At 44.3% G+C, this 26,722-nt stretch overlaps 1 protein-coding gene across 5 annotated transcripts in view; it reads left to right on the top strand.

The window, feature by feature from the left end:
* The window catches only part of CYLD (CYLD lysine 63 deubiquitinase), a 381,887-nt gene extending 356,551 nt beyond the window's left edge, over window positions 1-25,336 (top strand). For all 5 annotated transcript variants that reach the window (XM_069216436.1, XM_069216434.1, XM_069216435.1 and 2 more), the window contains exons 15-17: window positions 2,820-2,938; window positions 13,585-13,801; window positions 24,750-25,336. In XM_069216436.1, coding sequence (XP_069072537.1) covers window positions 2,820-2,938; window positions 13,585-13,801; window positions 24,750-24,934 — 521 coding nt within the window. In that variant the 3' untranslated portion in view covers window positions 24,935-25,336. The remainder of the gene's footprint in view (window positions 1-2,819; window positions 2,939-13,584; window positions 13,802-24,749) is intronic.
* Window positions 25,337-26,722: the final 1,386 nt, after the last annotated feature.

Below are 26,722 nucleotides of genomic sequence, written 5' to 3'. Positions count from 1 at the left end.
GCCACTCGTCTCGGTTGCTGGTTTCACATCCTGTGTTTTTGAGTTATTTACTGTGTGACTTCTTGAAAAAAAGAGGAAATTGTTAAAAGAGGTAACAATCTTTACTGCGGTGCTAATCTTTTGATTTATCTGTACCAGCTGGCTTACTTCAAAAGAGAACAGTCAGATTCTCTACTTTCTTGGGCCATATGTGACACCATCCTGGCACTGGTTTTAGAGAAAGAAGGGGAGAGACTGCGAAAGTTGTAGTCGTGTGCTTGCTTCAGCAGACTTTGGCAAAATATTTATTTAGTATTTTGCAAACAAACACGGTTACCTAATACAATCTCTTTTTGCACGCTTCCCCAATATTATTTATAACTTATTATGTTCCAAACTGTTTTCTAAAGCGATACATGTTTTCAGTTTTTAAACCTTTTGAGTAGAATACTGTATACACACATTGGCATAAAAAATACTGTTGATATTTATGCAAGGTTACATGGCGCTGCATATCTAGTTGCTTGAAGTTTGCCTTCTGGATGTGTATAAAGTAACAAACATGCTTATAATACTTTTTTTAGTATAACTTATCAACATATTGCACAGCTGACTATACTGTACAACATAGCTTACAAACATTGGCACAACCGGTAGCTCTAACTAAACACTAAAAAGGTCCCAAAGGCGAGCCCTATTGGCTGTGCCAATGCTTGTTGTAAATTGTTTGCAGTCGGTCTCTTATAATGCTGCTCTGTGAAAACCGAGACGTAAAAATAGGCACAATCTCAGCACCACACCTTTATTTATGAGTGAGCCCTTTAGTAAACACAGGATCTGGTACATTCAAGAAAAGATGGCCCAGTGAATTTATTCATTGCAGAAAGAAATCCCTTAGATTTCTCTTTAAATCAGAAGGTTTCCATACTTTTTGGGATTTCTGGATGCATCAAATATTTGGCAGTGGAATCCCATGCAAGCAGCTAATCAAGCCTTGCTATAAATAGTTACAGCGCGTGTCTGCCTTGTCTGGCATGAAGTTCTGATTAAAAGAACCATAGCATGTACCATCCCTTATGACAAGAAGCCCAGGACAACATTTGGACTTTTTTCACCCAAGAAGTTTGGGTACCAAATAGTACATAGTATTGACAACTTTGCTGACGTTTTCCAGCTCTCTGACTCAAATAAGCACTTTTTCATGTTGATCAAAAATCTATGAGATTGAATACATACATTGCTGAAAGGTTTGCGTGAAATTTACCAGTTTACTGCTGTCACTTTTGTCAGACAATAATAGTGTAGCTATGACATTGGGAGTGCACAACATTAAATTCTGGTTGTTGTCAGCTATGCATGCTGCACCTATGTATACATGTGTTTGACGTTCAAAGATGTGTTATCCCTAGACCTAGAGACATAACTTTGGAGATAAGTTATTAACAGTGGGCACACCTGATTTTATTTTACGTTGTTTCTCTTTTTTAGGGAACCCTTTATCACTATTTACTCTCCCTGATGCATTGTTCTGGGATAAAGAACAATAAAAAAGAGGTGCATACACAATTTTGAGTTTGACTTACTCCTTTAACTGACGTAAAGGGATAATACATGAAGAGTTTGATGATTAAATTCATGTTAGAAGCAATATTCATTTCAAAACGTGGCAGTTGAGACAACTTACCTAAAGGGAAAATACATGTTCTCTGTTTTTCCAAACAGTTTCTCCGCAGCTCATGCATCCGATAAAACATAATTTCTTTCCCAGAATGACAGCTCTCCGGCATACCATTCTGTTTCTCTAGATCATCATTGAATGATGATTCTTCCATATGTGCTTCCTTCCATTCTCACTCTCTTAAACTCTTTAGTTACCTCTTTAATTGGGGAGACATTTTGTGAAGAATATACAGGCGGGCCTTAATGAATCAGTGACACAACGTTTTTAAAAAAATTAAATCAGTACCAGAAGATTTAGCTTGTGGATTACATTTGTGTCACTGTGGTGAGATATGGAGACTTTTCAAAGAAGGTGTATTAATGTAATAAGACCTCCTTGTTAGATCTAACCGTAGACAATCTTCAGTTTGATTTTGCACAGGTGGAATATTTTCCAAAAGAGTTGGCAGAAAGATGTTGTCAATTACAGTTAGATGCATTATGCATCATTCAATCAAATAGTAATTTATACTGGTGCAGTGGTATCCACCCAGAGAAACTCTACCCCACTGCCTGCCATTCAATAATGTTAACTAGGAGATGGAATTCAGGCAGCTATGCTGAAGTCCTAATCAGAGAGAAGGGGGAGTTACAGCCTTGCATAAGTAGAGTTCTTCACTCTGCACAAGTCTGTAAATGGTAGAGCTACTGTTTTGAGTATAAATTCTGTCCATGTGTCTGAATTCACTGACATATTAATCATATTGGAGTTTGGAAGTCACACTCATTGACGTTCGTGTTGTCAGTATTTGCTGCCCCAACTTTACAGTTGATGGATGCAGAATACGGTGTACAATTGATCAAAGATATACATGCAGTAATTCAAATATTTGTATATAAATGTGTCACTGACTTTATAAAGAGTGAACAAATTACTCTTTACTTATTCCCACTACCATGAAGTGAAATGCTTTGCAGAAGACAAACACTGATATAATGCCACTAGGACGTCAGGCATTTAAGCTCTGCCTCTACTGCATGGCCGTTTTCAGAGTTGTGGAACACTTTACCAATTTTCATGTGGTGCTAATATAAACATGCATAACACATGTGCTCCTGAAAGCATTTGTATTGTTTTTTGGCATTTGTCTGAAAATATTTACAGTGTAACTTTCATTTAGCCCCTAGGCAGTGCCGCATATGTGGAGGACTTGCAGTATTTGAATGTCGGGAGTGCTATGATGACCATGACATTTCTACTGGAAAAATCAAGCAGTTTTGTAAAACCTGCAACACTCAGGTATGTCTCATTTATTTAAAATGGTTTGGAAGGCAAGTTGGGAAGGCCAGGGGTTTTGGGCCCATATTGACTTCACTTGGATACATAAGATAATTGACAGCCATTACTTCCCCTGGATCTTTCGATCCATTGCAAAAACCTTACATATGTGTTATATATCACCGTGCTATGATTTGTTTCTTTTATTTTACAGAGCTAAGCACTGCTCTATCAGTAGTATTGAAATAAATAATACAGGGGTTTCTATGGAATGTCTCCCTTTCTGCTTTTCTTCACTCAAAGGTGGGGTATTTGGGTTATAGAAAATTATATCAGGTGCTTTAAAAATAGCTTTTTCATTTGTGTCTCCTATTCTTCAGAATACCAGACCAACTAAAATAATTATACTTCACTCATTCATCCACCTTGTTTTAGAAAAAAAAGCACAGGATCCAGCAATAGTCGTCTTGGCAAGGGGGGCTGATTTTGGGACATAAATCTACCTGGCATCACCATATGTCAACTGCAACACTATTCCAGTCCAGGGATTTCTTTTAACAAAGCTTTGGAATATGTTACATCTGATAGAGACTTCTAGCTGCAGATTCCTTACCTTAGAATTCCCTGGCGTCAGCTTCGAATCTGAAATTTTTCTGCTGAGCAGTACCCTGCGCGCGCCGTCGGGTGGCGTAGTTCGGATTTGCATGCATCCGGCTCCACGCGTCGTCGTCAGCGTCGTTGGAGCCGTCTATGACGTCACGGTTGTCTATATAGACACCACCTTGGCGCGCGTACATCACGACTCCACCTCGTGCTCTATCTGTCGGGCCATGGCTCCGAAGGCCTTGAGGGAGAGATCCCTCAAGCTTCTTGTGGCCCGACAGCCGTCTTTGGTTGGCGCGACTCCGAGGAGGTCATGGTCCTGCAGTAGGAGGAGGTAGCGGCACCGCTCCTGGAGCCCCAAGTCCTCTTCCTTGCATTTGAGGTCTTATGATCATTCAAGTAAGAGGCACAAGAAGAAGAAGAAGTCCAAGCGGACTTCAACTTGGCCACGCCCGTTGGCCGACGAGGCGTCTAGGGAATGTCGACGTTCCGAGTGCGGTTCTGCAGAGCCGTCGCCAGGGTCGACTCCAGGTCTTTCCCCTTCTCTGGGGACCTGAGCGACTCCTGCGACCACGGAGGCCATGCTTCTCGTTTTTGAGCGGGCGGCACCCTTGGGTGGGTCTTCGGGCCCCGTAGTGTCAGCAGGGGCCCCTTCGGCTTTGAAATTGGTGGCTTCGGCCTCAGTGCCGGTGGGGGCCCCAGGATCTGATACCGGATCTGGACCGGCGGCGGTCGCTCACAGTCGAACTCCTCCTGCGTTGGGTCTGACGTCGACGCTTCCTCCACCACCGACGCCCACTGGTGGTAGCCCCATCCTCATTCTGGATGATCCAGAGCTGGAGCGACGTCGTACGACGCTACTCCGAATTCAACGCCGCCGATTCGGCCCAGATCATTGTCTGAGCATTATTCAGAATTGTCAGGCACAGGAGAGGAATGGGAGAGGTCTGAGGACCCTTTGGAATATGACGTGGAACAGCACTGGTACGAGGATCTAGGGGAGGCCAGTGGACTGGACACATCTCCAGATACTGGTATGCTCTCTCCTCCTAATGTGGCTACGGAGGAGGGAGCTTCTTATGCTATGGTGGAGCGTACGGCAACTGAGGTCTTAGACCTATACTTGCCTATGGTGCCAGTCAGGACGAATCTCCTGACAGAGTTGCTTCAACCGGGGGTGATAACATCAGAGCCGATGTTGCCCTTCAATAAGGCCCTAAAAGACGTCCTTCGGGGTACATGGTCCAAACCCAGCACAGGGGCTCCTGTGAATAGGATGGTCGCCATAGGCCCGCTCCAAGCGACCCTAGTTTCCTGACCCAGCACCCCACCCCGGAGAGCTTGATGGTCCAAGCCTCTACTTCCTGTGGTGCCTTCCCTTCTGCTCTCCCGGATAGGGAATCCAGGAGGCTGGAACAGCTTGGAAAGAAAATGTTTTCTTTCACCAGCCTGGCATTGAGGTCCGTAAACACCTCTTGCCTATTGGGCAGTTTTTTCCCATAAGTTACTGTGGCACAGGTGCTGCCCCAGGTCCCGGAGGGCGTTCGGGACACTCTCACCCAGGCTTTCAAAGATGGGAGAGATGCAGCCAAGTTTACGATCAGGTGTGGATTGGACACAGCCGAGTCGCTGGGCAGAGCGATTTCATTGTCAGTGGCCCTGCGTCGCCACGCCTGGCTACGTTCAACTGGCTTTTTGGGGGATGTACAGTCAAGTTTGATGGATATGCCTTTTGATGGCTCTCGTCTTTCTGGTGAGAGGGCAGACTCCGCGCTTGAGAGGTTCAAGGATTCTCGAGCTACGGCCAGATCCTTGGGGCTTTCAGCACCAGCATGACAACAGCAGTCTGTCTTTCGCCCCTTTCGAGGCTTTGGAAGGGGCGTGGTACCACGCCAGCCACAGTTTAACCACCGTCCTCAGGCTTCACACCATCCCGGAAGAGGACGTGGTCATGGTACCATTAGACCCAGAGGGTCTGGCCAGAGGTCGGCCACCACACAGCCCCCCTCCACTGCTCCCAAGCCTTCCTAGTGTGGTTCTGCAGGACCACGTCTGTCCAGTTGGAGGGAGGATTCAATTTCATCTCCCTCACTGGCTTTCCATCACAACGGACAAATGGGTTCTGCAGATCATACGGAAGGGCTATTCTCTCCCCTTCCAGTCTTTCCCTCCCTCTATCCCTCTGATGGATGATCATTTAATTTTTCTCCGCGAGGAAGTTACGGCTCTCTTGGCCAAGGGAGCCATAGAAAGGGTCCCGATGTCAGAAGTAGGCAGTGGTTGTTAATCCCGCTACTTTCTGATTCCCAAAAAGAACAAGGGCATTCACCCTATCCTCGATTTAATGGATGACAATCTCTTCCTCAAGAAAGAGAAGTTCAAGATGCTCACTCTTGCTCAGTCTAGTCTGCCCTAGATCAAGGAGACTGGATGGTAGCGTTGGACTTGAAGGACATGTATTTACATATCCCCATCCTGCCAGCCCACAGATGTTATCTGCGGTTCAAGGTGGGCCATGAGCACTTTCAGTTTGCCATCCTTCCTTTCGGTCTAACCAGTGCCCCTCGGGAGTCAACGAATGTGATGGCGGTGGCGGCAGCGCATTTGCGCAGGTCAGGGATTTCAGTCTTCCCCTACCTCGACGATTGGCTTTTGAAGGCTCCCACGCCCCAGGCTATAGTCACCCATCTCCATACGACGGCGAACCTCCTGCACTCGCTGGGGTTCACTGTCAATGTGCCGAAGTCACACTTGACTCCCTCTCAGAAGCTCACTTTTATCGGAGCTGTTCTGGACACAGTGCAGTATCGGGCCTATCCTCCCGAGCAGCGAATCCAGGATATTCAGGTTATGATACCGATGTTTTGTCCTCTATCCTGGATTTTGGTGAGACAGACTCTGAGGTTGCTGGGACTCATGGTCTCTTGCATCCTGTTGGTCAAGCATGCCAGATGGCATATGAGGGCTCTGCAGTGGGACCTGAAGTTCCAATGGGCACAGCATCAGGGGAATCTTACCAATGTGGTTCAGATCTCGGAGGGAACTGCAAAGGATCTGCAGTGGTGGTTAGTGGACTGCGATTGGGTCAAAGGCAGACTCCTCTCCCTTCCCCAGCCAGATCTCACAGTAGTGACAGATGCGTCACTTCTGGGATAGGGCGGCCATCTGGGAGAGGTGGAGATCAGAGGTCACTGGTCTCCGGCGGAATCCGTGCTCCATATCAACTTGTTGGAGCTTTGAGCAATCCGGCTAGCATTAAAAGCATTCCTCCGTATTGTGAAAGGGAAGGTTGTGCAGGTGTTCACAGACAACACCACCGTAATGTGGTACTGCAACAAGCATGGCGGGGTGGGGTTGTGGACCCTTTGAGGCTCTGCGTCTCTGGACATGGCTGGAACAGCAGGGCAAAACCCTGGTGGTTCAACACCTGGCAGGTTCTCTGAACGTCAGCACGGACGAGCTCGGCCAAAAATGCTTAGCGGATCAAGAATGGTATCTCCATCCGGAGGTGGCGCAAGGACTCTTTCAGCAGTGGGGAGAGCCTTGGTTAGATCTGTTCGCCTCCGTAGAGAACGCACAATGTCAGCAGTTTTGTGCATTGGAGTTTCTAAGGGGGCTATCGCTAGGCAATGCTTTTCGTCGCGAGTGGAGTTCAGGCCTCCTGTATGTCTTTCCACCCATACCACTTCTGCCCAGAGTTCTCAAGAAAATCAAGAACGACCGGGCCCAAGTAATCCTAGTGGCTCCGGATTGGGCACGGAGAGTCTGGTATCCAGAGCTTCTCAAAATGAGCATCAGTCCTCCAATCAAGTTGCCTCTTCGGGAGGCTTTTCTGTTGCAGCAGCAGGGGAAGGTTCTTCACCCGAACCTGTCAACTATGTGGCTTTATGCATGGAGTTTGAGCGGCGACAGTTGATGGTTTATGACCTCCCTTCCGAAGTCTGTGATGTCATTCTGGCAACCAGGCATGCCTCTACTAAGTCGATTTAGGCCTGCTGATGGAAACTTTTTGTTTCATATTGTACAGAGAGGTCTATTGATCCTCTTTCTTCTTCTCTTTCTAATATCCTTTTGTTTATTTTATCTCTTGTCCAACAGGGTTCCTCTTTAGGGACCCTTAAGGGCTATCTTGCTGCCTTATCGGCTTTTGCACGCTTGCCCGATCAACCATCTTTGTTTAAGTCTCCCATTGTACAGAAATTCTTAAAAGGGCTTGTACATATGTTTCCACCTGTGCCTTTTGTGATGCCCCAGTGGGACCTTAATCTAGCACTCACTTTTCTAATGTGTGCTCCTTTTGAGCCCTTACTTAACTGTCCTCTGACGCTGCTCACTATTAAAAAGCCTTTTTGGTGGCAGGAGAGTGAGTGAGCTGCAGGCTTTATCTTCAAAACCTCCGTATCTCACGATATATCCTGACAAGGTAGTATTAAGAACTCGTGCCTCTTTCCTCCCGAGGGTGGTGACCCCTTTCTATCTGGGTCAAAATATCTCCCTCCCCACCTTCTTTGCACCACTGCATTCCTTGAAGGAAGAGGAGTGTCTCCATCGGCTGGACCCAAAAAGAGCGTTATTGTTCTACCTTGACCGCACAAAAGGGTGGACAACCAACTCTTTGTGGGGTACGTTGGTGCAAAGAAGGGTCGGGCAGTACAGAAACTTGTTTGTTCTCTGAATAAAGATCTGGTACGCTTTGGCCAAGAAGCAGCCTCCAGAGGGCTTGAGGGCTCACTCTAGTAGAGGGAAAGCTGCTACCACTGCGTTAGCTCGTTGTGTGCTGGTGCTTGACATCTGCCAAGCGGCAACGTGGGCTTCCTTGCACACGTTTGCGAGACACTACTGCCTGGATAGCCAAGTGAGAACGGAGGGGCATTTTACCCGCTCAGTCCTGCAGGACTTCCTAGTATAAAATATATCCTTCAGACCCACCGCCGGATTATAGCTTGGGTATCTATTCTAAGGTAAGGAATCTGCAGCTAGAAGTCTCTATCAGATGAATAAGTTACTTATCTTCAGTAACAAATTATCTGGTAGAGACTATCTAGCTGCAGATTCCTTACCTTAGAATTCCTTGGCGCCAGCTTCGAATCCGGAATTTTTCTGCTGAGCAGTACCCTGCGCGTGCCGTCGGGTGGCGTCGTTCAGATCCACGTGCATCGCCCGGCTCCGCGTGGCGTCGTTGGAGCCGTCTATGATGTCACGGTTGTCTATATAGACACCACCTCGGCGTGCGTATGTCAGTTCTTTTCCCACAACTTTCCACGCCAGAAGCTCAGTCTTGGAAGAACTAACAGTATGTAGCTTAGCTTTTTCACTTGACTGTTTGAAGAAAAAATATTACATGCCTTTAAGAAAGGCAAAAATGCCAAAAACATATATATATATATATATATATATATATATATATATATATATATCCGCAGAGCGGGGAAGCTTGGGTGGGTGTAAGGAATCTGCAGCTAGATAGAGTCTGTACCAGATCATTTGTTACCGAAGGTAAGAAACTTGTTCATCTGATAGAGACTTCTAGCTGCAGATTCCTTACCTTAGAATAGTTCAAGGCTACAATTGCCACAGTGCATTAAATTGTCAAATGAAAGGTCATGAGTGGAACATGGTGCTTACTTCTAGAAAGTCAAGACCTGTCTCTTGAACAAACATCTTGTCCTCACAAAGGAGCATTCTGCTTTTGCCTGCAAATCCCTCACCTTCCGAATCCCCTCTATGTGCCAGACTGGATCCAGAAGCTTACAGTAGCTCTTCTGTGCCAATCAGGTGCACCACGGTTTTGATCCGCTGTTGGTTTCCACCCTAGATTTGACCTGACTTAGACGTATAAGTCTCCATCCATATGAATGAATGTCTGTTTCTCTTTTTTCCATACCCTTCAACACGGATCCAGACTTGTCCTCTGAACATTTTTCCATTCAAATTATATTTTCAGCAGTTTGTCATGGATATCTGCACATAACTTTTAGAATTCAAGCAATGCAGTGTCTGCAACAGACAGATTTCTCTGACACCAGCATGTTTGTTGCATAGACATGCTGATGCTTTGTGAGACCTGGCTCAGCTAGTGATACCAAATCTTCTGGATTACCTGAAAGATGAAAGTGGATCGTGGTGGACAAGAGGCCTCTAGGCAGGTCATTAGACCTGGCTCCGGTTGAATGGCTTATCCGGTGACGTCAAAGCAGTGTTAATGAACCGGCTGTTTGATGGGGCAAGACTTTTCAAAGACAAAGCTGAAGATTTGCTGGAGAGGTTCAAAGCAGATAGAGCAACTACCCGCACCTTGGGTCTTCAGTCATCGGCAAAAGACTACACCCCCAGTTCAGGACATTTTGAGGCTTCTCCAGGGGCTTCAGTTTCCGCCAGTGTCAGCTCTCCCAGCTTCTAAAGCAACAGAACCAAATTATTCAGCAGTACAGAAGAAAAGGCATGAGTAGAGGCCACCAGTTTCAACTGTCCTCCTCCTCTTCTGCACCACCTAATAAGCTGCTATAGTTTCCAGTTAAAAAAAACCATGTGTGGTCCGTATGACAACTTGCATCCTCCTTTCTACAGGCGCCTGAAAGACCATGATATCAAACCAATGTGTTCTTCAGATTGTAGAAAGGGGGGGGTGCTCTACCCCTCTGGAAGATTTATCCCGACAACCCTCCCCCTCGGTCCTTTCAGTCTGTCTGCTACAGCAGGAGTAGGCAGCCTGCTGCAGAAAAGAGCAGCAGAGTTAAATTCAATTCAATTCCCGTAAGAGTCTTAAGGTGCTCTGGGGGTTCAGTCCGCTATGATTTAGTCGAAGAGCCAGGTGTTAAGGTCCTTCCTGAATTGAGGTAACAATAGTAACTGCCTGAGGTGAAGAGTAAAGGTGTTCCAGCTCTTTGCCGCAAGATAGGTGAAGAATCTTCCTCCAGCCGGGGTATTCCATCTGCGGGGTATGGTGGCTAGTGCCTGTTGAGCAGAGCAAAGAGGTCTGGCGGGGAGTAGAAGGTGATGCAGTGGTATAGGTAGGTACGTCCTAAGTCATGGAGAGACTTGCATGCGCAGACAAGGAGTTTGAAGTTGATCCTTTTCTCAACGGTGAGCCTGGGACGTCTTTCAGGTGTTTTGTGATGTGTTTGCGGCGGGAGATGCTCAGGATGAGTCTGGCGGAGGCATTGGTTCCAGAGCAGGAAATTAGGCTGGGGTGCTTTTCGCTGTACTTGGCTGGATCCCAAGGATGGAGGTCTTTGTCCGATCCTGGAACACATGATCTTGAACTTTCACCTCTGCAAGGAAAAGTTCAACATGCTGTCCCTGTTTCAAGTTTTTCTGGCATGAGAAGAGGAAGACTGAATATTTTCCCTCGACTTGCAGGAGTTGTATTTTCACATATAATCCTGTAGTCGCACAGGTGGTGCCTGCAGTTCATGGTAGGGTACATGCACTACCAGTTTACGGTCTTCTCATCTGGATTGACATCAGCACTTTGAGTCTTCACAAATTTGTTAGTGATAGTCGCAGCCATCTCAGGAGGTGGGGGTTTTCGATAGTCCCTTACCTGAATTAATCTCTGCTCAAAAGTTGCTCACTTCAGGTGGTGTTGAATCACCTGCAGACAACAGTATCCCTGCTATTCCCCTTGGGCTTCTCCATTAAAGGTCCCAAGCCTCACCTAGCGCTCTCCTAGAGCCTCGTGTTCATAGGTCTCAACATCAATGCAAACCTTCCCTCAGCTTCAGAATATGATTCTGATGTTTCTGGAACTCGAGTCCCAACCCCGAAGGTTTTCCATCTTGTACGTGTGGGGTACGCTGGGTTCTTTTCTCCTCCTATTTGTGTACTCACGCTGATGCATAGGACTTCCAGTGGGCCTTCCAGATGCAGTGGTTCCAACATGGGGGAGATCTGTTGGACACCTTTGTGACCTCCTAAACTGCAGATGATCTAGAGTGGTGGTCAGTAGAGGATCACCTGCCTCAAGGGATGTGCGCCTGCTCCTCACCAGCCGTGCCTATGGGAGTGAAGGATGCATCTACCCTAAGATGGGGTGCTGTGGAGGTTTCTTTTGCCTATTTCCTTGGCGAGACATGCCAGTGAGTGCCATGCACAGCGCATGTCTGCCTTACACTTGCCTCTTCCCGAACAAGTTGGTCCTCTTGTCTAAAGCAGCTTTTTTTCCAAGGGTAGTGAGCTTTTTTTTATCTCAGTTCACTACTCTTTCTATTTTCTATCCCCCATCTCACCTCACTTCACAAAGGAGGTGGAAAGATTACACCAGCTAGACCCCAGAAGGGCAGTTAGTTTTTATATTGGTCGACCACCTCTGCGTTAGGCACATAGTCAGCAAGAAGGGTAAGGCATTTCATAAGAGAACCTTTTCCTGAATGAATGATTCTGTGCATAAAAATGTTCATTTCCCTCACAAGGAAAGACAGGAATTGAGGGAGCCGTCTTGCATCTCAGCGCTAGTCACAGATGTTTCCCGCGGTTGAGTTTTGTCATGTGGCGACCTGGGATTACCTTCACACCTCTTCCAGACATTATTGTTTTGATTCAGAGGTGTGAAAGGATGACTGTATCACACGCTCTGTCCTACATTATTTTCTTCAGACCCACCAACAGGAGTAGTATTTTCGAATCTGGTGATCAACCTGCAGATAGAAGAAAAAGTCATTACTTTTGATAACAATCTCTGGTGGATACTCTACCAGCAGATTTCTGACCGTGCCCAATGCCTCCTGCTCTGAAAGACGGTCGTAAGCTTTAAAAGGTTCCATTCCAGATTGCCGCATTGCACTCCCATAATAGATGCTGTTTCCTCGTCTGTGCTTCTTAGGGCGCAGAAAAAATAGATCGAGAAGTAACGTTGGTGCCCAGTGATGGCCACTTTATAGCTCCTTTCACAGGACTGTGGCATTGCTTCCGGTGCGAGTTGGAGCCAGCGTACCCTACCAGTGCAGGAGAGCTGTGGAAAGGATTTTCTGATCCAGTCTGGTGCCAGGGAGTGTTCAGCAGTTGAGGTGTTTGCAGGTAGCTACAATATTCTCAAGAAAGATCACTACTGACAATAAGTAACTTTTGTCGTTAAAATAGATGGATATTGGCAAAAAAGAAGGCAAGAAAACAGGCATACATACATAAGATAGTCTTTTGCTTTAACATTCACAAGCCCCCTGCTAAAAGAACCATTTGATGATATGTGAAGCACTTTATGCAATGAGCAAGGCTGAAAAATTGTCGCTGGCTAAAGGTGTCCCAGTGTTTAATATTTGCCAAAGGGTTAAGGCTGTTCTGCAAAACATGTTCATGTAAAATGGGTGGCGTTGCCCTCAGACTTGCCTCAGAGTAATTTAGAGATTTGGAATCTATGGAAAACTTTATCCACCAAAAGAGCAAGTTGATTCACTTCTGTCTGTCTTTTTCTAGTGGCTACTATCTCTTCCCACAGATTCCTCGTCACGCTCAATTCCCAATGTGAAAAAAATAAAATGAAAAGAAATTAAATACATAGCACTGATGTCTTATTTTCTCTGTCTATACTTCCCTGTTGTTTCTGTGCTACTCGGAAGACCGGAGAGACCAGATGCCAGGGACACAGGTGGCGCATGTTGAGATTTGCAACATGACACACAGTGCAGCAGAACATATACGTGTGGCTGAAGTCACATTTGTACCACCTAACACCATAAAGGAGTTAGGAAAAACGTGGATGCAGTCTGACTTCTTAAAAGGAGATTCAAAGATGAGAAATGTTTGGGAATATGTAGTATGTCTCAGAAACCGTACCACTGAAGTTAAGTAGCTTGTTGTATTACTTGGAACTATGACTGTATTTTGCGTAGTTATTTTTCGACTTTAAGCATTTATTTTCTGTCTTGCTGGCCATTGTTGACCTGGTTGTATTTATATTTTCTATTCTAAATATATTTTCCTTATTGAAACAGTGTGCTGATGTTTGACTGTACATATGACGATACAGATCTGAAGCTCAGCTGCAATAGTGACGCCAATACAGAAGAAAAGGATTAGATTTGTTGTAGATGGTTTCTTGAAACATATCTGTTTTTGTTGTTATGTAGGTCCACCTACATCCTAAAAGGCAGAATCATAAGTACAACCCAGTGTCCCTTCCAAAAGACCTCCCCGAACGTGACTGGAGACGTGGCTGTATGCCTTGCCAGAAGATGGACTTATTTGCTGTACTCTGCATTGAAACAAGCCACTATGTAGCTTTTGTAAAGTACGGGAAAGAAGATGGCGCCTGGTTATTTTTTGACAGCATGGCCGATCGAGATGGTATTTATTTATCTCTTCCATTGTATTATTTCCTAGACAGAAGGTTTGGAAATGTATAAATAGCATTATGTGCTCTCTTAAATGAATTTATGATTTCTACGTATTTGTATTTGGCCGTAATGAAGTTGCCTCCTGTAACTAACCTTATGTGTCTTCTTTTGGTTCAAGACTGCTGGAAGGTATGCCTGATTCCATCATTTTTTAGCAGTCTTCAATTATATAATAGTTGCACTTGTGTACCCACAGACCAAAATGCGATTATGCTTAACTTTGTAACTCCTCCCTCCTCTGCCCTTAAATGTATATGTTTGTACAGCAATGTAGATTCCTTGTTTCTCACCAAGAGAGAAATCTGCGAACTCTGTTGATTTCATCAATTAAACCTCCTTGATGGCGGCATAAAGGGAACTACCCAAGACGGGGAGATTAGGGTCAGATAGGTTTGATAGCTTTAAATGTCCAACCTTCGCCTAGACGAGTGGTTCCCAAACTGTGGTCCGGGGACCCCTAGGGGTCCGCCAAGCCTTTTCAGAGTGTCTGCAGCTGCTTCGAAAATTAAATAATATTAACAGATTAGGTTCCCAGCTTTCAGTAATGACTTAGTGGGGTGTCCCCGGATTCCAATAATGATTCAGTGGAGCTCCCTGGTTTCCGGTCATTATAAAGTGGGGGTCCACAGAAGTCAAAAGGTTGGGAACCACTGGCCTAGGCTCTGGTAGTGCTATCATGAGTGTAATTCAAGAATTCTCGGTTGCATTTGGTTTGCGATTTATAGTTTCCATGGCTGTTTTGTGAGTTGTAGATTGTTGTCCTGCCCATACTCTGTAACTGTCAGTGCTTTTTCAGTTTACATTTGTAATATAATTGCTCTTCATTGTAGCTTTAATGTGAGTTTCTAACATTTGTTTTTCTTTTTATGGCCCCACTTGACATAATTGAACAAAACGTGATGAAAATAAAGTGAATGTAATTTTTTAGAACGTTTAGTGCAGATTCGTCAAGCGATGCCAAAGTTATTAAGAAAACGAAAAAATGCCTTTTCATTTGAGAGAGAGAGAGAGAGAGAGAGAGAGAGACTACTTATGGGTAACTGTGATATTGTTCAATATTGCTGTCGAGGGATTCTGGTAACACCACAAACAACAGGGCTGAAGGTCCAGTGAATTGTAACCTGAGACGCATTGCACTATATTACAGATAGGACCATATAACATATATTGCCCATTAACTATTATTTATATAACATATTTATTTTTGGGGTCGTTAGCTTGAAAAATCTATTTTCTCCAAAGTGTAGCTAACAGTGGGCACTGATTGGATTAAGAATGTTTAGATTTTGTTTAGCTCTTTTGAGTAAATATTTCATAAAATAACATACTATGGCGAGTGTCATTGTAATTCTGTGATTGCAGTGTTTACCACATAATTATGTGTTTCCTGCACTTAACACAAAATTTGCATCATTTGCGGAGTTCACAAAAACTATGTATCTCAGATGATGAAAATAATACTGCTAGAGAATGTGCTGTGTAATTTCATTTTTTTACTGCATAATTTAATCCTCCGAGATACAGAATCCTAGTAACCCTGACCTATGGTAAAGCCCTTCACAGTGATTTGAAGGCTGTTGAGATAATGATGTGTAATCCATAGAGAACCATGAAACGTTTCCAAGATTTCATGGTACCCTATGAAAAATGTTTTTATAACACTGTATTTCGTGCCATGAAAGCACCCTATCATTCATTCATTCATGGATGGATGGATTGATGAACAGATGAATGAATTGATGGGTGGATGGATTTTACTGGTGATATCCATTGTGTAGTTCTGGTTAGGTAAGAGTCTCCACTGAAATGCTGTTTCTTATTTTGCTCATAACTTTGGCACATTTGGCAAATGTGCACAAAACGTCACAAGTATACCCAGTTTGGGTTAGGCTTGCCAAGTTTTATGTAGATTTGTCAAGGCAGCGCGAAAATAAAGAGGGGTCCATAAAAACGTTGTTTCTTATTTTTAACTCCCAAAGACAAGTTAACTCTCTACTATAAAAACACGCCAAAGAGAAATGCAGGGACATGGTTGGGCTTGGTTTGGTATACATCTGCTCAGTAGTCTAAAATGGCAGTAGCGGTATTACAGTCTCACTTCCATATCCAGTTGGTATGCAAAGTAATGGGCAAGTAGATATTCACTAGATCACATAATAAGTCCTGGGTGCAATTTAGAATACAGGCCCTACTACCAAAGGTCCGATAGTCAGTGATGCCCAAAGGAACCACTGCACAATGTAAGTCCAGAAGGTACCAATTGCCCACCAAACAAAGTCCAATGGTTTGTCAAAACTCTGTCATAAGGAAATGTAGAAGCCAAAAACATCTGTTCAGTAGTGTTTGAGAAACTAAGGTTATGAAAAGCTTTGTGGGCTTAAAAAGGTACAATTTGAGCGGTATCGTGACAGCTGGAAAAGTTTTATTTTTTAATTGTCTATAGATTTAGCACTGTTTGATGAATTTGCTTGAAATTCGGTAGATGCTTTACATGTTTAGCATTCAACGAATTACCGAGGAACAGTTAGGTTGGCATAAGCATTTTCATATGATAATTGAAGGTGCTGTTTAATTCACAAGCATGAAATGTGGAAGGCTGTTAGCAAGTTAAGCCCCGGGAAGGAATCTCGGGTTTTATGTATATCTGACACTTGGGGCAAAGGTAAAAAGGTGGTGGGGAAAAAAACGTTTGATTTGCTAAAACATTTGCACAGTTTTACTGATCTACAAAACCATTGCCAGACACTTACTGTGTTTTGCTAACTCTTGACCTTTTGAGTTTCATGCAAATCCAACAAGTTGGAGGTCAAAGCACCTGTGTTTCTGATTTTAACTCCCATATGAATATTTGCTCTCAAATACAGAAAAAAAAACCTCTGAAAAAATGCACCAAACACTTAGCATGAAGGAAGAACTGTGATCAGAGTAGTGTCTTTACTTGGTTTTATGAAAATTTCCTTTTGAGACATTAGTCTAACAAAAATGTGCACATATATGAATTTTGAGGGTGAAAAGCTATAGATCGCCGCATCATTAGTCCACAGGCGGCAATCCTTTGAATCCAGATATACAGACTTGTCCACTGACCTTCATTTAAAAAATAACCCCTCCCCTTCCTCCTACTATTCGGATAGGATACTTTTCATGTTTGTCATTCATGTTAGACCATGTACAGTAGGGCTTGGCAGCCTTGTGGCTGTTTGGATGCACAGCCAGGCCCTGCACCAAGCCTCCTTGGCGGTTAAGTGCAAGATCAAAGGTTAAAGTGAAGTTATGGTTAGCTTTAGTTATAACTCCTAAATGTAAAGTCAAAAAGAGGTAAAGTCCCACTCAAGAGTTCTTGAAAATATCAAATTCGAAGTTTATTGCGATACTTATTCCAACATTTTGCTTCCAAACATTCCAAGAAAGTCACTTCATTTCCTTATGCGAAAGCATTTCCTTTTTACAAAAGCAGCATCCAATCAAATGGTGCAAGAAGAGAGAAGGAAAAAGCCAAGCCAACACGTGTTTCACCCCCTCTGGCATTATAAGCCGGGGCTTTTTCAAGGCTGAAACACCGGGTAGGAGTGGATTGCGCGACTCCCTCACCATCCTCAGATCCCTCCATCATCTCTTGGTCCCCGTAGCTTTCATAAGACTCAACCTGTATGGAAAGGTTTCCATACAAGTTGAGTCTTATGAAAGCTACGGGGATCTGAGGATGGTGAGGGAGTCGCGTAATCCACTCCCACCCGGTGTTTCAGCCTTGAAAAAGCCCCGGCTTATAATGCCAGAGGGGGCGAAACACGTGTTGGCTTGGCTTTTTCCTTCTCTCTTCTTGCGCCATTTGATTGGATGCTGCTTTTGTAAAAAGGAAATGCTTTTGCATAAGGAAATGAAGTGACTTTCTTGGAATGTTTGGAAGCAAAATGTTGGAATAAGTATTGCAATAAACTTCGAATTTGATATTTTCAAGAACTCTTGAGTGGGACTTTACCTCTTTTTGACTTTGCATTCTCTTCTTTAGAGGACGTTTGGGTCCTTGTCCTCTGGCTAAGTCCCCCATTTTATAATCAAGGCATTTACACAGGAGAATAGCAAAATTGGACCCTCTCCAACTTTTGAGTTTTGCCCAACTCCTAAATGTAGGTTTAAAAAAACCTCTGGAATTCACTGAAAAAATGGATAAAGTGTTGTAATGTTTATAATTAAAACTGAGAACCTCTGAAATTCACGTTATAATTACCTTGCACAACAGCCATGCACACCTAGTGCAATGTTATGATGTCACAGCGTTCATACCAATAAATAGCAACTTTTAAAGTATATAGCATTAATATAATGAAATATAGAATCTACTCAAACCAATAAATATTACATCTCATAGAGACTTCTAACAGCAGATTATTTACCTTAGAATATTCCCAGATTTCAGACTGGATCTGGAAGCCTTTGAGCCACCGGTAGGTGGCATCGTTTGACTCCGTGTGGTGTTGTCCGCACTAGAAGTGACATGTATGGTGCCTATGAAGGCACTACCCCAGAATAATAACATCAGTTTCACCTTTTCTGCAGCATCGGCCGGGGAGCCAAATCGAGCACCCCTCAGTCACTTTTTAGCTGACTTCTTTTCACCTTTTGATGAACTCTAGTGTGCCTTCTTTTTCATTCTTTTTTGGAGATGTCCCTGAAAAAACAGACTGGGCTCAAACCTTGTAGTGCCTGTCATCGACAAATGTAGGTTGCGGACCTCAACTTGGTCTGTCTTTGGTGCCTGGAGAGGGACCAAGGCTCTGCGTCATGTGCAGAGTGCAAGACGATGAACCCCAAGACCATCTTTGAGTGTGCCATGAAGCTCTTGCCGCTTATCACGCAGCTCTGCGTAGCTCCAGGGCCTGTTCGCATGGGAGGTCTTAGGACCGCTCCTCAAGGTGCTCACGTCAGTCCTTGTCCCAATTCAGGACTTCTTCTGGTAACTCTGACAAGAAGAAGTCCAAGACGTCGAAGCGCTCTTTGACTTCCCCGTCTTGCTCCCATTCTTCAAGGGACACAAGGGAACAATGTGACAAAATATGTCCACGCTGACAGGTGTTCCCTGTGCAGTCGGTGTCGGAGACTGATTCTGCTCCACCATTTGCACCAATGAAGGGACATAACAGCAGACAAATAGTTACTCCAGATGGTCCAAAGTAGTTACGCCGTCCCATTCCAACAAACCCCGCTCCCACTTCCCCATCCCCAGATCAGCTGACAGAGGGCCACCATGAGCTTTTGCGACCGGAATTACTGGCCGTTCTGGCCAAAGGAGCCATTGAGATGGTGCCAGCATCAGAAGTAGGTCACGGTTGTTATTTCTTCTATTTTTTGGTGCCAAAGAAGGATGGAGGTCTTCATTTTATCCTATCCTAGATCTGTGCCCTTTAAATTACTTTTTGGAAAAGGAAAAGTTCAAGATGCTCACTCTAACTCAGGTTTTATCTGCCCCCGGCCATGCAGACTAGATGTTAGTGTTTGGATTACAGGATGCTTATTTCGACATTCCTGTTCTGCCTGCCCTCAGATGCTACCTCCAGTTCACGATGGGCCATGTCATTATCAGTTTGCTGTACTCCTCTATGGCCTTACTAGTGCCCCTCGGGTGTTCACCAAGGTGATGACGGTGGTTGCAGTACATTTGCAGAGTTCAGGGTTTCCACTCATCCCAGGCAGTAGTCTCCCACCTCCAGACTATGGCAAATCTCCTGCATACGGTGGAGTTCACTAGCAACGTTCCTAAGTCACACCTGACTTCCTCTCTGGCAAACACTTTCAACGGAGCTGTTCTGGATACAGTGCAGATTCTGACTTATCCTCTGGAACAGTGAGTCCAGGATATTCAGACTATGATTCAAATATTTCAGCCTCTATCCTGGATTTTGTTGACACTGACTGTGAGGCTGCTGGGACTCATCACCTCTTTTATCCTGTTGGTAAACATGTCCATTGGCATATGCAGTGGGAATTGAAGACCTAGGGGAGTACAGCATCAGGGAAATCCCTCTGACTTGGTCCAGATTTGTGAGGGAACTGCAAAAGACCTGCAGTGGTGGCTCATGTACTGCACTCGGGTCAGCAGCGTTCCTCTCTCTCTTCCTCACTCAGAGCTCACAGTGATGACAGATGCATCACTCCTGAGCTGGGGAGGCCATCTGGTAGCTATGGAGATGAGAGGTCTCTGGTTTTCGGCGGAGTACGGGCTTCATGTCAACCTTTTTGGGCTCTGGGCGATCTGGTTGACATTGAAATCCTTTCTTCCCTGTGATCAAAGGAATGCTGGTGCAAGTCTTTACGGACAACCTCACTACCATGTGGTACTGCAACAAACATGGCACGGTGGAGTCATGGACCTCTTGTCAAGAGGTCGTGCGCCTCTGGACATGGCTAGAACGTCAGGGCATGTCCTTGGTGGTTCAACAACAGGGGGCTCTCTGAATGCCAGAGCAAATGAACCCAGCCATCAATACCTAGTGGATCATGAATAATGTCTTCATCCGGAGGTGGAGCAAGGAACCTTAGTTAGATCTATTTGCCACTGTCGATAATGTGCAGTGTTATCACTTCTGTCTGGGCACTGTAGTTTCCAAGGTGACTCCCGCTTGGAGACACATTTAATTTTAAGTGGACCTCAGCACTCTATTATGCCTTTCAGCTGATACCACTCCTGTCCAAAGTTCTCAAGAATGACCAAGCCCAAGTGCCTTCAGACTGGGCCTGGAGAGTATGATATCCCAAACTCCTGTGCATGAACGTCTGCCCTCCAGTCAAGCTGCCCATTCGGGAGGATCTTCTGTTGCAGGGCACTACACCCAAACCTGTCCACTCTTCACCTTTGTGTGTGGAGAATAAATGGCAACAGTTGCGGGTGTTTGATCTCGCTCCCATGGTATGTGATGTCATTCTGGCAGCCAGGCATTCTTCTACAAAATGATCTACGCCTGCCGATGGGACAAGTTTGAGGCCTGGTGTACATCCAAATCAGTCAATCCTCTGTCTGCACATTTGTCTGAAGTTCTACTTTTCGTTATTTCCTTGGCCCAATGGTAGTCTGATCAACCTTCCCTGTTTGTTTCTTGCTGTGACTAGGTTCTTTAAAGATTTACAACACGTTTCCTACTGTACCCTTCTTTATGCCCCAATGGGACCTGAATTTAGTTCTCACCTGCTTCACGTGCTCCCTTTTAAGTTGATACACAGCTGACCTTTATGGCTCCTCACAATCAAAACTATCTTCCTTGTAGCAATAGCATCTGGCACGAGGCTTAGCGAATTGCAGGCGCTTTTGATTAATCCCTTCTACACTTTGGTTCTTAGAACCTGGGCTTCTTTTTGCCAATGGTGGTTACACCTTTTCTCGTCTGGCAAAACTTCACCCTGCCTACCTTTCCCCCGTCCCTCCTCATCCTTCCTTAGAAGAGGAGAGACTCCACTGTCTGGCCTCAAAAAGAGAGTTCTCATTGTATATTGGTCATACCAAAGACTTCCTGGTGGACGCTAAACTTTCTGTTGTATTTCTGGGGGAAAGGAAAGTAAAGGCATTTCAAAAGAGAACCACCTCTCAATGGATACTCCTTTGCATTAAGTTCTGCTAAAGAGTGGCCAAGAAATAGTCCCCTGAGGGCTTAAAAGCTCACTCCACCAGAGTTATTGCTGTGTCCAGTGCATTAGCTAGAGGAATCCCAGTCCTGGACACCTGTCAAGCATCTGCATGGGCACCACTGCACATGTTTGCTAAACACTATTGCCTCGACAGGTCTGGTGAGTTGGTCACTTTACCAATTCGGTCCTTCAGGACTTCTTAGGCTAGGACAGTCGCAGACCTCCCCCAATCTCCTCCACCTGCAGGTAGATATTGCTTTGGTATCTATTCTAAGGTTACAAATCTGCGTTTAGAAGTCTCTGTCAGATGAACCAGTTACTTATCTAGTAGAGACTCAAGTGTAGACTCCTTACTGACCCTCTCTTCTTCCCCATTCTTTGAACTATCTTTTAACAGTCAGAGATCCTTTAGGACCTCCCAGGCACACTAGTCATTCTTCCTCAGTTTGGCTCTGTGCTTCTGGTGGGGGAAAAAAACATTAATTAACTGAGGTCAGCGTGAAGGGGTGGTGCCGATATAGGCACCATGCACTTTAAGTCCAGCACTGACGATGCCGCACGAAGCCGAACGATGCCACGTAACGGCGCACAAAGGGGGATTTCCAGGTCTAGTTTGACCTTTGTGAATATTCTAAGGTAAGTAGTCTGTGGCTAGCGAGAGTCTCTATCAGATAAAGTGTTACCAAAGGTAAGTAATCTGTTCATTCATAACCATCTTTTTCTTAGTGTTAAAGGTAATTGTCTAATCTTGCCTGCAATATTGTCTACTTTATAATTACATCTATCACACTACAAGTGAGATCAAGAACATTGCTTTGTTTCTGGAGTATCCTGGTCTAGCCCTCCAGGCTGGTGTGAACCTTCCCCACCTTCATCATCCCCTCTACCAGCTCTTTCAGTGCCTATGACCCTTTCAGCCCCTCTATCTCTCCCCATCCCTGTAACCCCTTAATCCCTGTCACCGTCCTCATTCCTGGCACTCTCCCTATTCATGTTACTTTCCTAGTCTGGGTCGCAAGAGCAAACTACATCAGTCGCATCCCTGCCACCTTCCCAATCGCTGTCGCTATCATTTCTCCATTCCCATCACATTCCGCATCTTTGTCACTTTACCCATCACTCTCACAGTCCCAGTCCCCATCACTGTCATTCTCCCAAAACATGTCACTCTCTCAAAACATGTCACTGTCTTGTTCCCTACCTTATTCCGTATCTGTCACACTTATGTCATGCTTCAGCTAGTCTTGTACGATTCTGTGCATACTGTTGGAGTTTTCGGTAAAACCGTTCTGAAGAGTGCATGGCTTTGCTACAGTGTTTACTTGGGAGCAGCAAATCCTTAACACACCTAGAGAGGGCCATGCTTGCTTGAAGTTAATGGGCTATATTATGAATGCTCCTGAAAGAATCAGTCTTTCTAGGAAGTTTGGACACAAATTATTCTCTAAAAGCACTATTTTAGCCCATTTTTTTCCCTTGCGGGATAAACACTTCCACACCCCCTCCTTCAAATACTAGTGAAGCAGTTATGCCGTGGTCGCTTTGCTTTCTCTTTGTGTGCAATGTGTACTACTATAGCCTTATAGCCCGCCGTAGCGGACTATACTGGCCATTAAAGGCCCACTCAAGCATGACTTTAATGCCGGTATAACCCAGCGACGGAGGGCTATAAGGCTATTAAAGCATTCTGCCACTAGAGGGCAGAATGTTCTAATAAATAAAGCAAAGGCCTAATGGAGCACTAGTGAAGCCGGTTGTTCAAAGCAACAGCTGTGAAAGAAAAATTGGAAATTTGGAGCTCTGAGCTTCTACCAGCCATTAGAAGCCCAGAGCACTGCATTGTTTTCAGTGGAGCTCCCACCATTCCAATATTCTAGTAGGTAATTATGCAAAAACAACAGATGATGGATAGGATGCGGAACAAATTAAACATTCACCCACAGTCACAGTTCGGGGTTTAATCCTTCAGTTTTTTGCTCTCCATGCCATTCCAGTCTGGACCTAGCCCTATGCAAATCAGCCTTGATCCTGCTCCCCATGGGGAACAGTCCAGCCTGATCTGCCAGAGCAGGTTCTCTGTAGACCAGAAACAAGTACCATTGGACCAGTTTCGGGGTATCACTCCTCATCAACCAGGTTAACTTGAATCTGGTGGCATAACGAGCACGGAACCACATCTGGGCATACCCTTTCCAGTTAGAGCGACAAATGCAAAAACAACAGATAATGGATGGAATATGGAACAAATTAAGCATTCACTTTCAGTCACAGATCTGGGTTTAATCCATCAGTTTTTTTGCTCGCCATGCCATTCCAGTTTGGACCCACCCATATGAAAGTCAGTCTTGAGCCTGCTCCTCATGGGAACAGTCCAGCCCAAACTGCCAGGCCAGGTCCTCTCTGGCCCAAAAACAAGCATCCTGGGACCGGTTCCGGGGTAATACCCCTCATCAGCCAGGCTAGCTTGAATCTGGTGGCATAGCAAGCACGGTTACCATGTCTGGGCATACCCTTCTCACTTGTCTCCATCCCTCCACACCTCACCATCTAAAGTTACACCTTCCTCCTCCAGAATGCAGGCAATACATTTCCAGTGTCTGGCAGCTGGTTCACGTCCTCCTCCTTGTAGCATACATACATACATAGTGGCAAAACATATGAAGCCCTGCTGCTACACACCTTACATGCACACACCCTCAGCAGTCACACAGGGAAGTCAGCGCAAAGTCTGGTCATGATAAGTTAATGGAATTTTAATCGAACAGGCCTGTCAGCATCGCCCTCTTAACCCTGATCAGATAAAAGAAATCCTGTTCCACTAAAAACACATTGTATGCCATGACCACTCACTGTAGCTGGCCATAGCACAGACAGATGTCCTGTGCCCAACCAAATGCATTTTTGTCATTCCTTCATGACCTCTGAGCTAGTTTCTTGACCTCTGTGTCAACTCTGGTTCAACGCCTACAGCGTGTATTCAAGAGTCTGTGTGTGCCGAGGCCATAATGACGTCAAGATACCAAATTCACTTGTAGTTGGGTCAATCAGTGCAGGGGTACTTGTCCTTTACCATGTAGGGGGATTTTCTTGTCCCATTAATATGTAAAGTTCCTTCTGCATGAATAATGATGTCAAGAGTTGATTGTACACTGACCGAGAATTCTTATTTATTGTGGTGCTCGAATAGACCATTTGGCATTTTTTGTGATATGTTGTCTGACATGGATGAATTTGCAAAGTATGAAAAACCAAAAACTAAATTGTGTATTTGTTCCCACTAGGTGGTCAGAATGGGTTTAATATCCCTCAGGTTACGCCTTGCCCAGAAGTTGGAGAGTACCTGCGAATGTCTCCAGACGAACTTCACGCACTAGACCCTCGAAATATACAAGGCTATGCACGGAGACTCCTCTGTGATGCATACATGTGTATGTATCAGAGCCCAACTATGAGCCTGTACAAGTGAACTGTGTTCTCCAAAGAAGAGGACAAGACTGTATGCACATTTCTACTGTACTAGAAAGCCGTTTTATGTTGCATTTACTAAATGCAGTTTATAAAATTATGTATTCAGCTCTGTGGTTGAATTATTTATTAAGAAGCATTTTTGCATTCTGGAAAATATTGTTTGCTCTAATCATACGGCATTAAAAATGCTGAAGCTTTAGGTTTTAAAGTGCATTGTTCACATTTTTCATTTGTGACTGAATCACGAAAAATTTAATAACCTGTTCAACTTATTGGCAATGTAAAATATATGTACATAGTGTGTGTCTTTTGCGTTGTGCGGTCCTTGAAATCTTGATGCTGGCTATTTGTTTACTAGTTGTGTGCCTTTTAAACTGGGATTAAACTTTATTGTCCCACCTCTTGTTGTTTAATTGTAATACTATGTAAGATCTGGCATGTAAAACTTGGTTCAGAAGAGAACCTTCTGAAGTGTGGAAGATGGTGCCACATTTAATGATCTTTGAAGCAGTATTGCAGCAGTGCTAATATACCGTTACACAGATTGCCTTTGGCTGTCCTAGTATTGTAGACCAGTGGAACTGTAAGTATTGTTAAGCAGATATTCTGACATCACTTTCACTCACTATTTAAAAGTCCATGGCATTTACTCTGGTGTACCCTTAGTACCACGTCATGCTTCCATTCTTCCCATATTCTGAAAAGGAAGACCTCGTATTCTTTGTATCTCTTCAGCAACTCACCTTGATTAACCCAGCAATAATATATTGTACAAACAGGTAAAGTTTTCACTGAAGCATGATAAATTATTTGATACGTTTCTGTGGTCCATGTTATTTTTAGTTGTACTTTGTGTCGCCTCATCATAATCTAACGGTACTTAGTATGCGGCTGCTATAGTTGCTGTATCACCTCTCACTGCCTTGGTAGATGAAAGGTTTGACTTGAAAAATTGTAGAGGACATTGATGTGAAGCATATGTGGAAATGTGGGCATCTTAAATTCTCACTAACTTCTTATACATGTTAGTGTTCACAGTATTAATCTTATCGTGCATTTTTCAAATTAATATGCATGCAACTCTTTACCTCATTTAAGTTGGTCTCATGAAACAGCATTCTTTTTCTCATCCTATTGTCTTCTATCCACACCAGTCTACCTTATGCCTTCTGCTCTTATAAGAGTTTGGAAAGGGATTCCCTGGACTCCGTGTATGCCACGCTTTAAATTGAACACCAACAACATCAGACTCTCCTCGAAAGAAGATAATCCCTCCTGTTATCCCTAGTTATTGGCAATTGGTTTGATGCTTGCAATCAAGTGCTGGCAAAAGTCATTAAATATGTCTGCCACTGCCCAGAACATTGGAAACAAAAGGATTGCTCTGTGCATACTCTGCATTGATGAAATAAATAATAAAATTTTGCATGTCCTTTTCAGAGGTAAAATAGCTTGTCATGCATTCTAGAAGAGGCAGAAGATGTCAAGAAGCGAAGGCAGAGACCCGTGATTCCAGAAGTACTACTTTGCAAGGTGACAGGGTGAGGTAAATACAAGGCTACTCAAAATATAACTGTGGTCACAGAACTACAGATATGGCTGCAAATAGAAACAAGGGAAAGACAAAGAAGGTTTTGTCAAAATAAAGGGTGTATTTGTGTCTGAAAGGGGATCTGTTGGTACCAAAGTGAAAGCCTTTTGGATGTACACTGGCAGATTGTTCTTAACAACAGTAATGCAGCAAAATCATAATTTGAGCATGCTGTTCTAGAAACTGTTGTATTCA

Source organism: Pleurodeles waltl, chromosome 12 (assembly GCF_031143425.1).
Source record: "Pleurodeles waltl isolate 20211129_DDA chromosome 12, aPleWal1.hap1.20221129, whole genome shotgun sequence".
Lineage (NCBI taxonomy): Eukaryota > Metazoa > Chordata > Amphibia > Caudata > Salamandridae > Pleurodeles > Pleurodeles waltl.
This window is presented reverse-complemented; position numbering and strand designations above follow the sequence as displayed.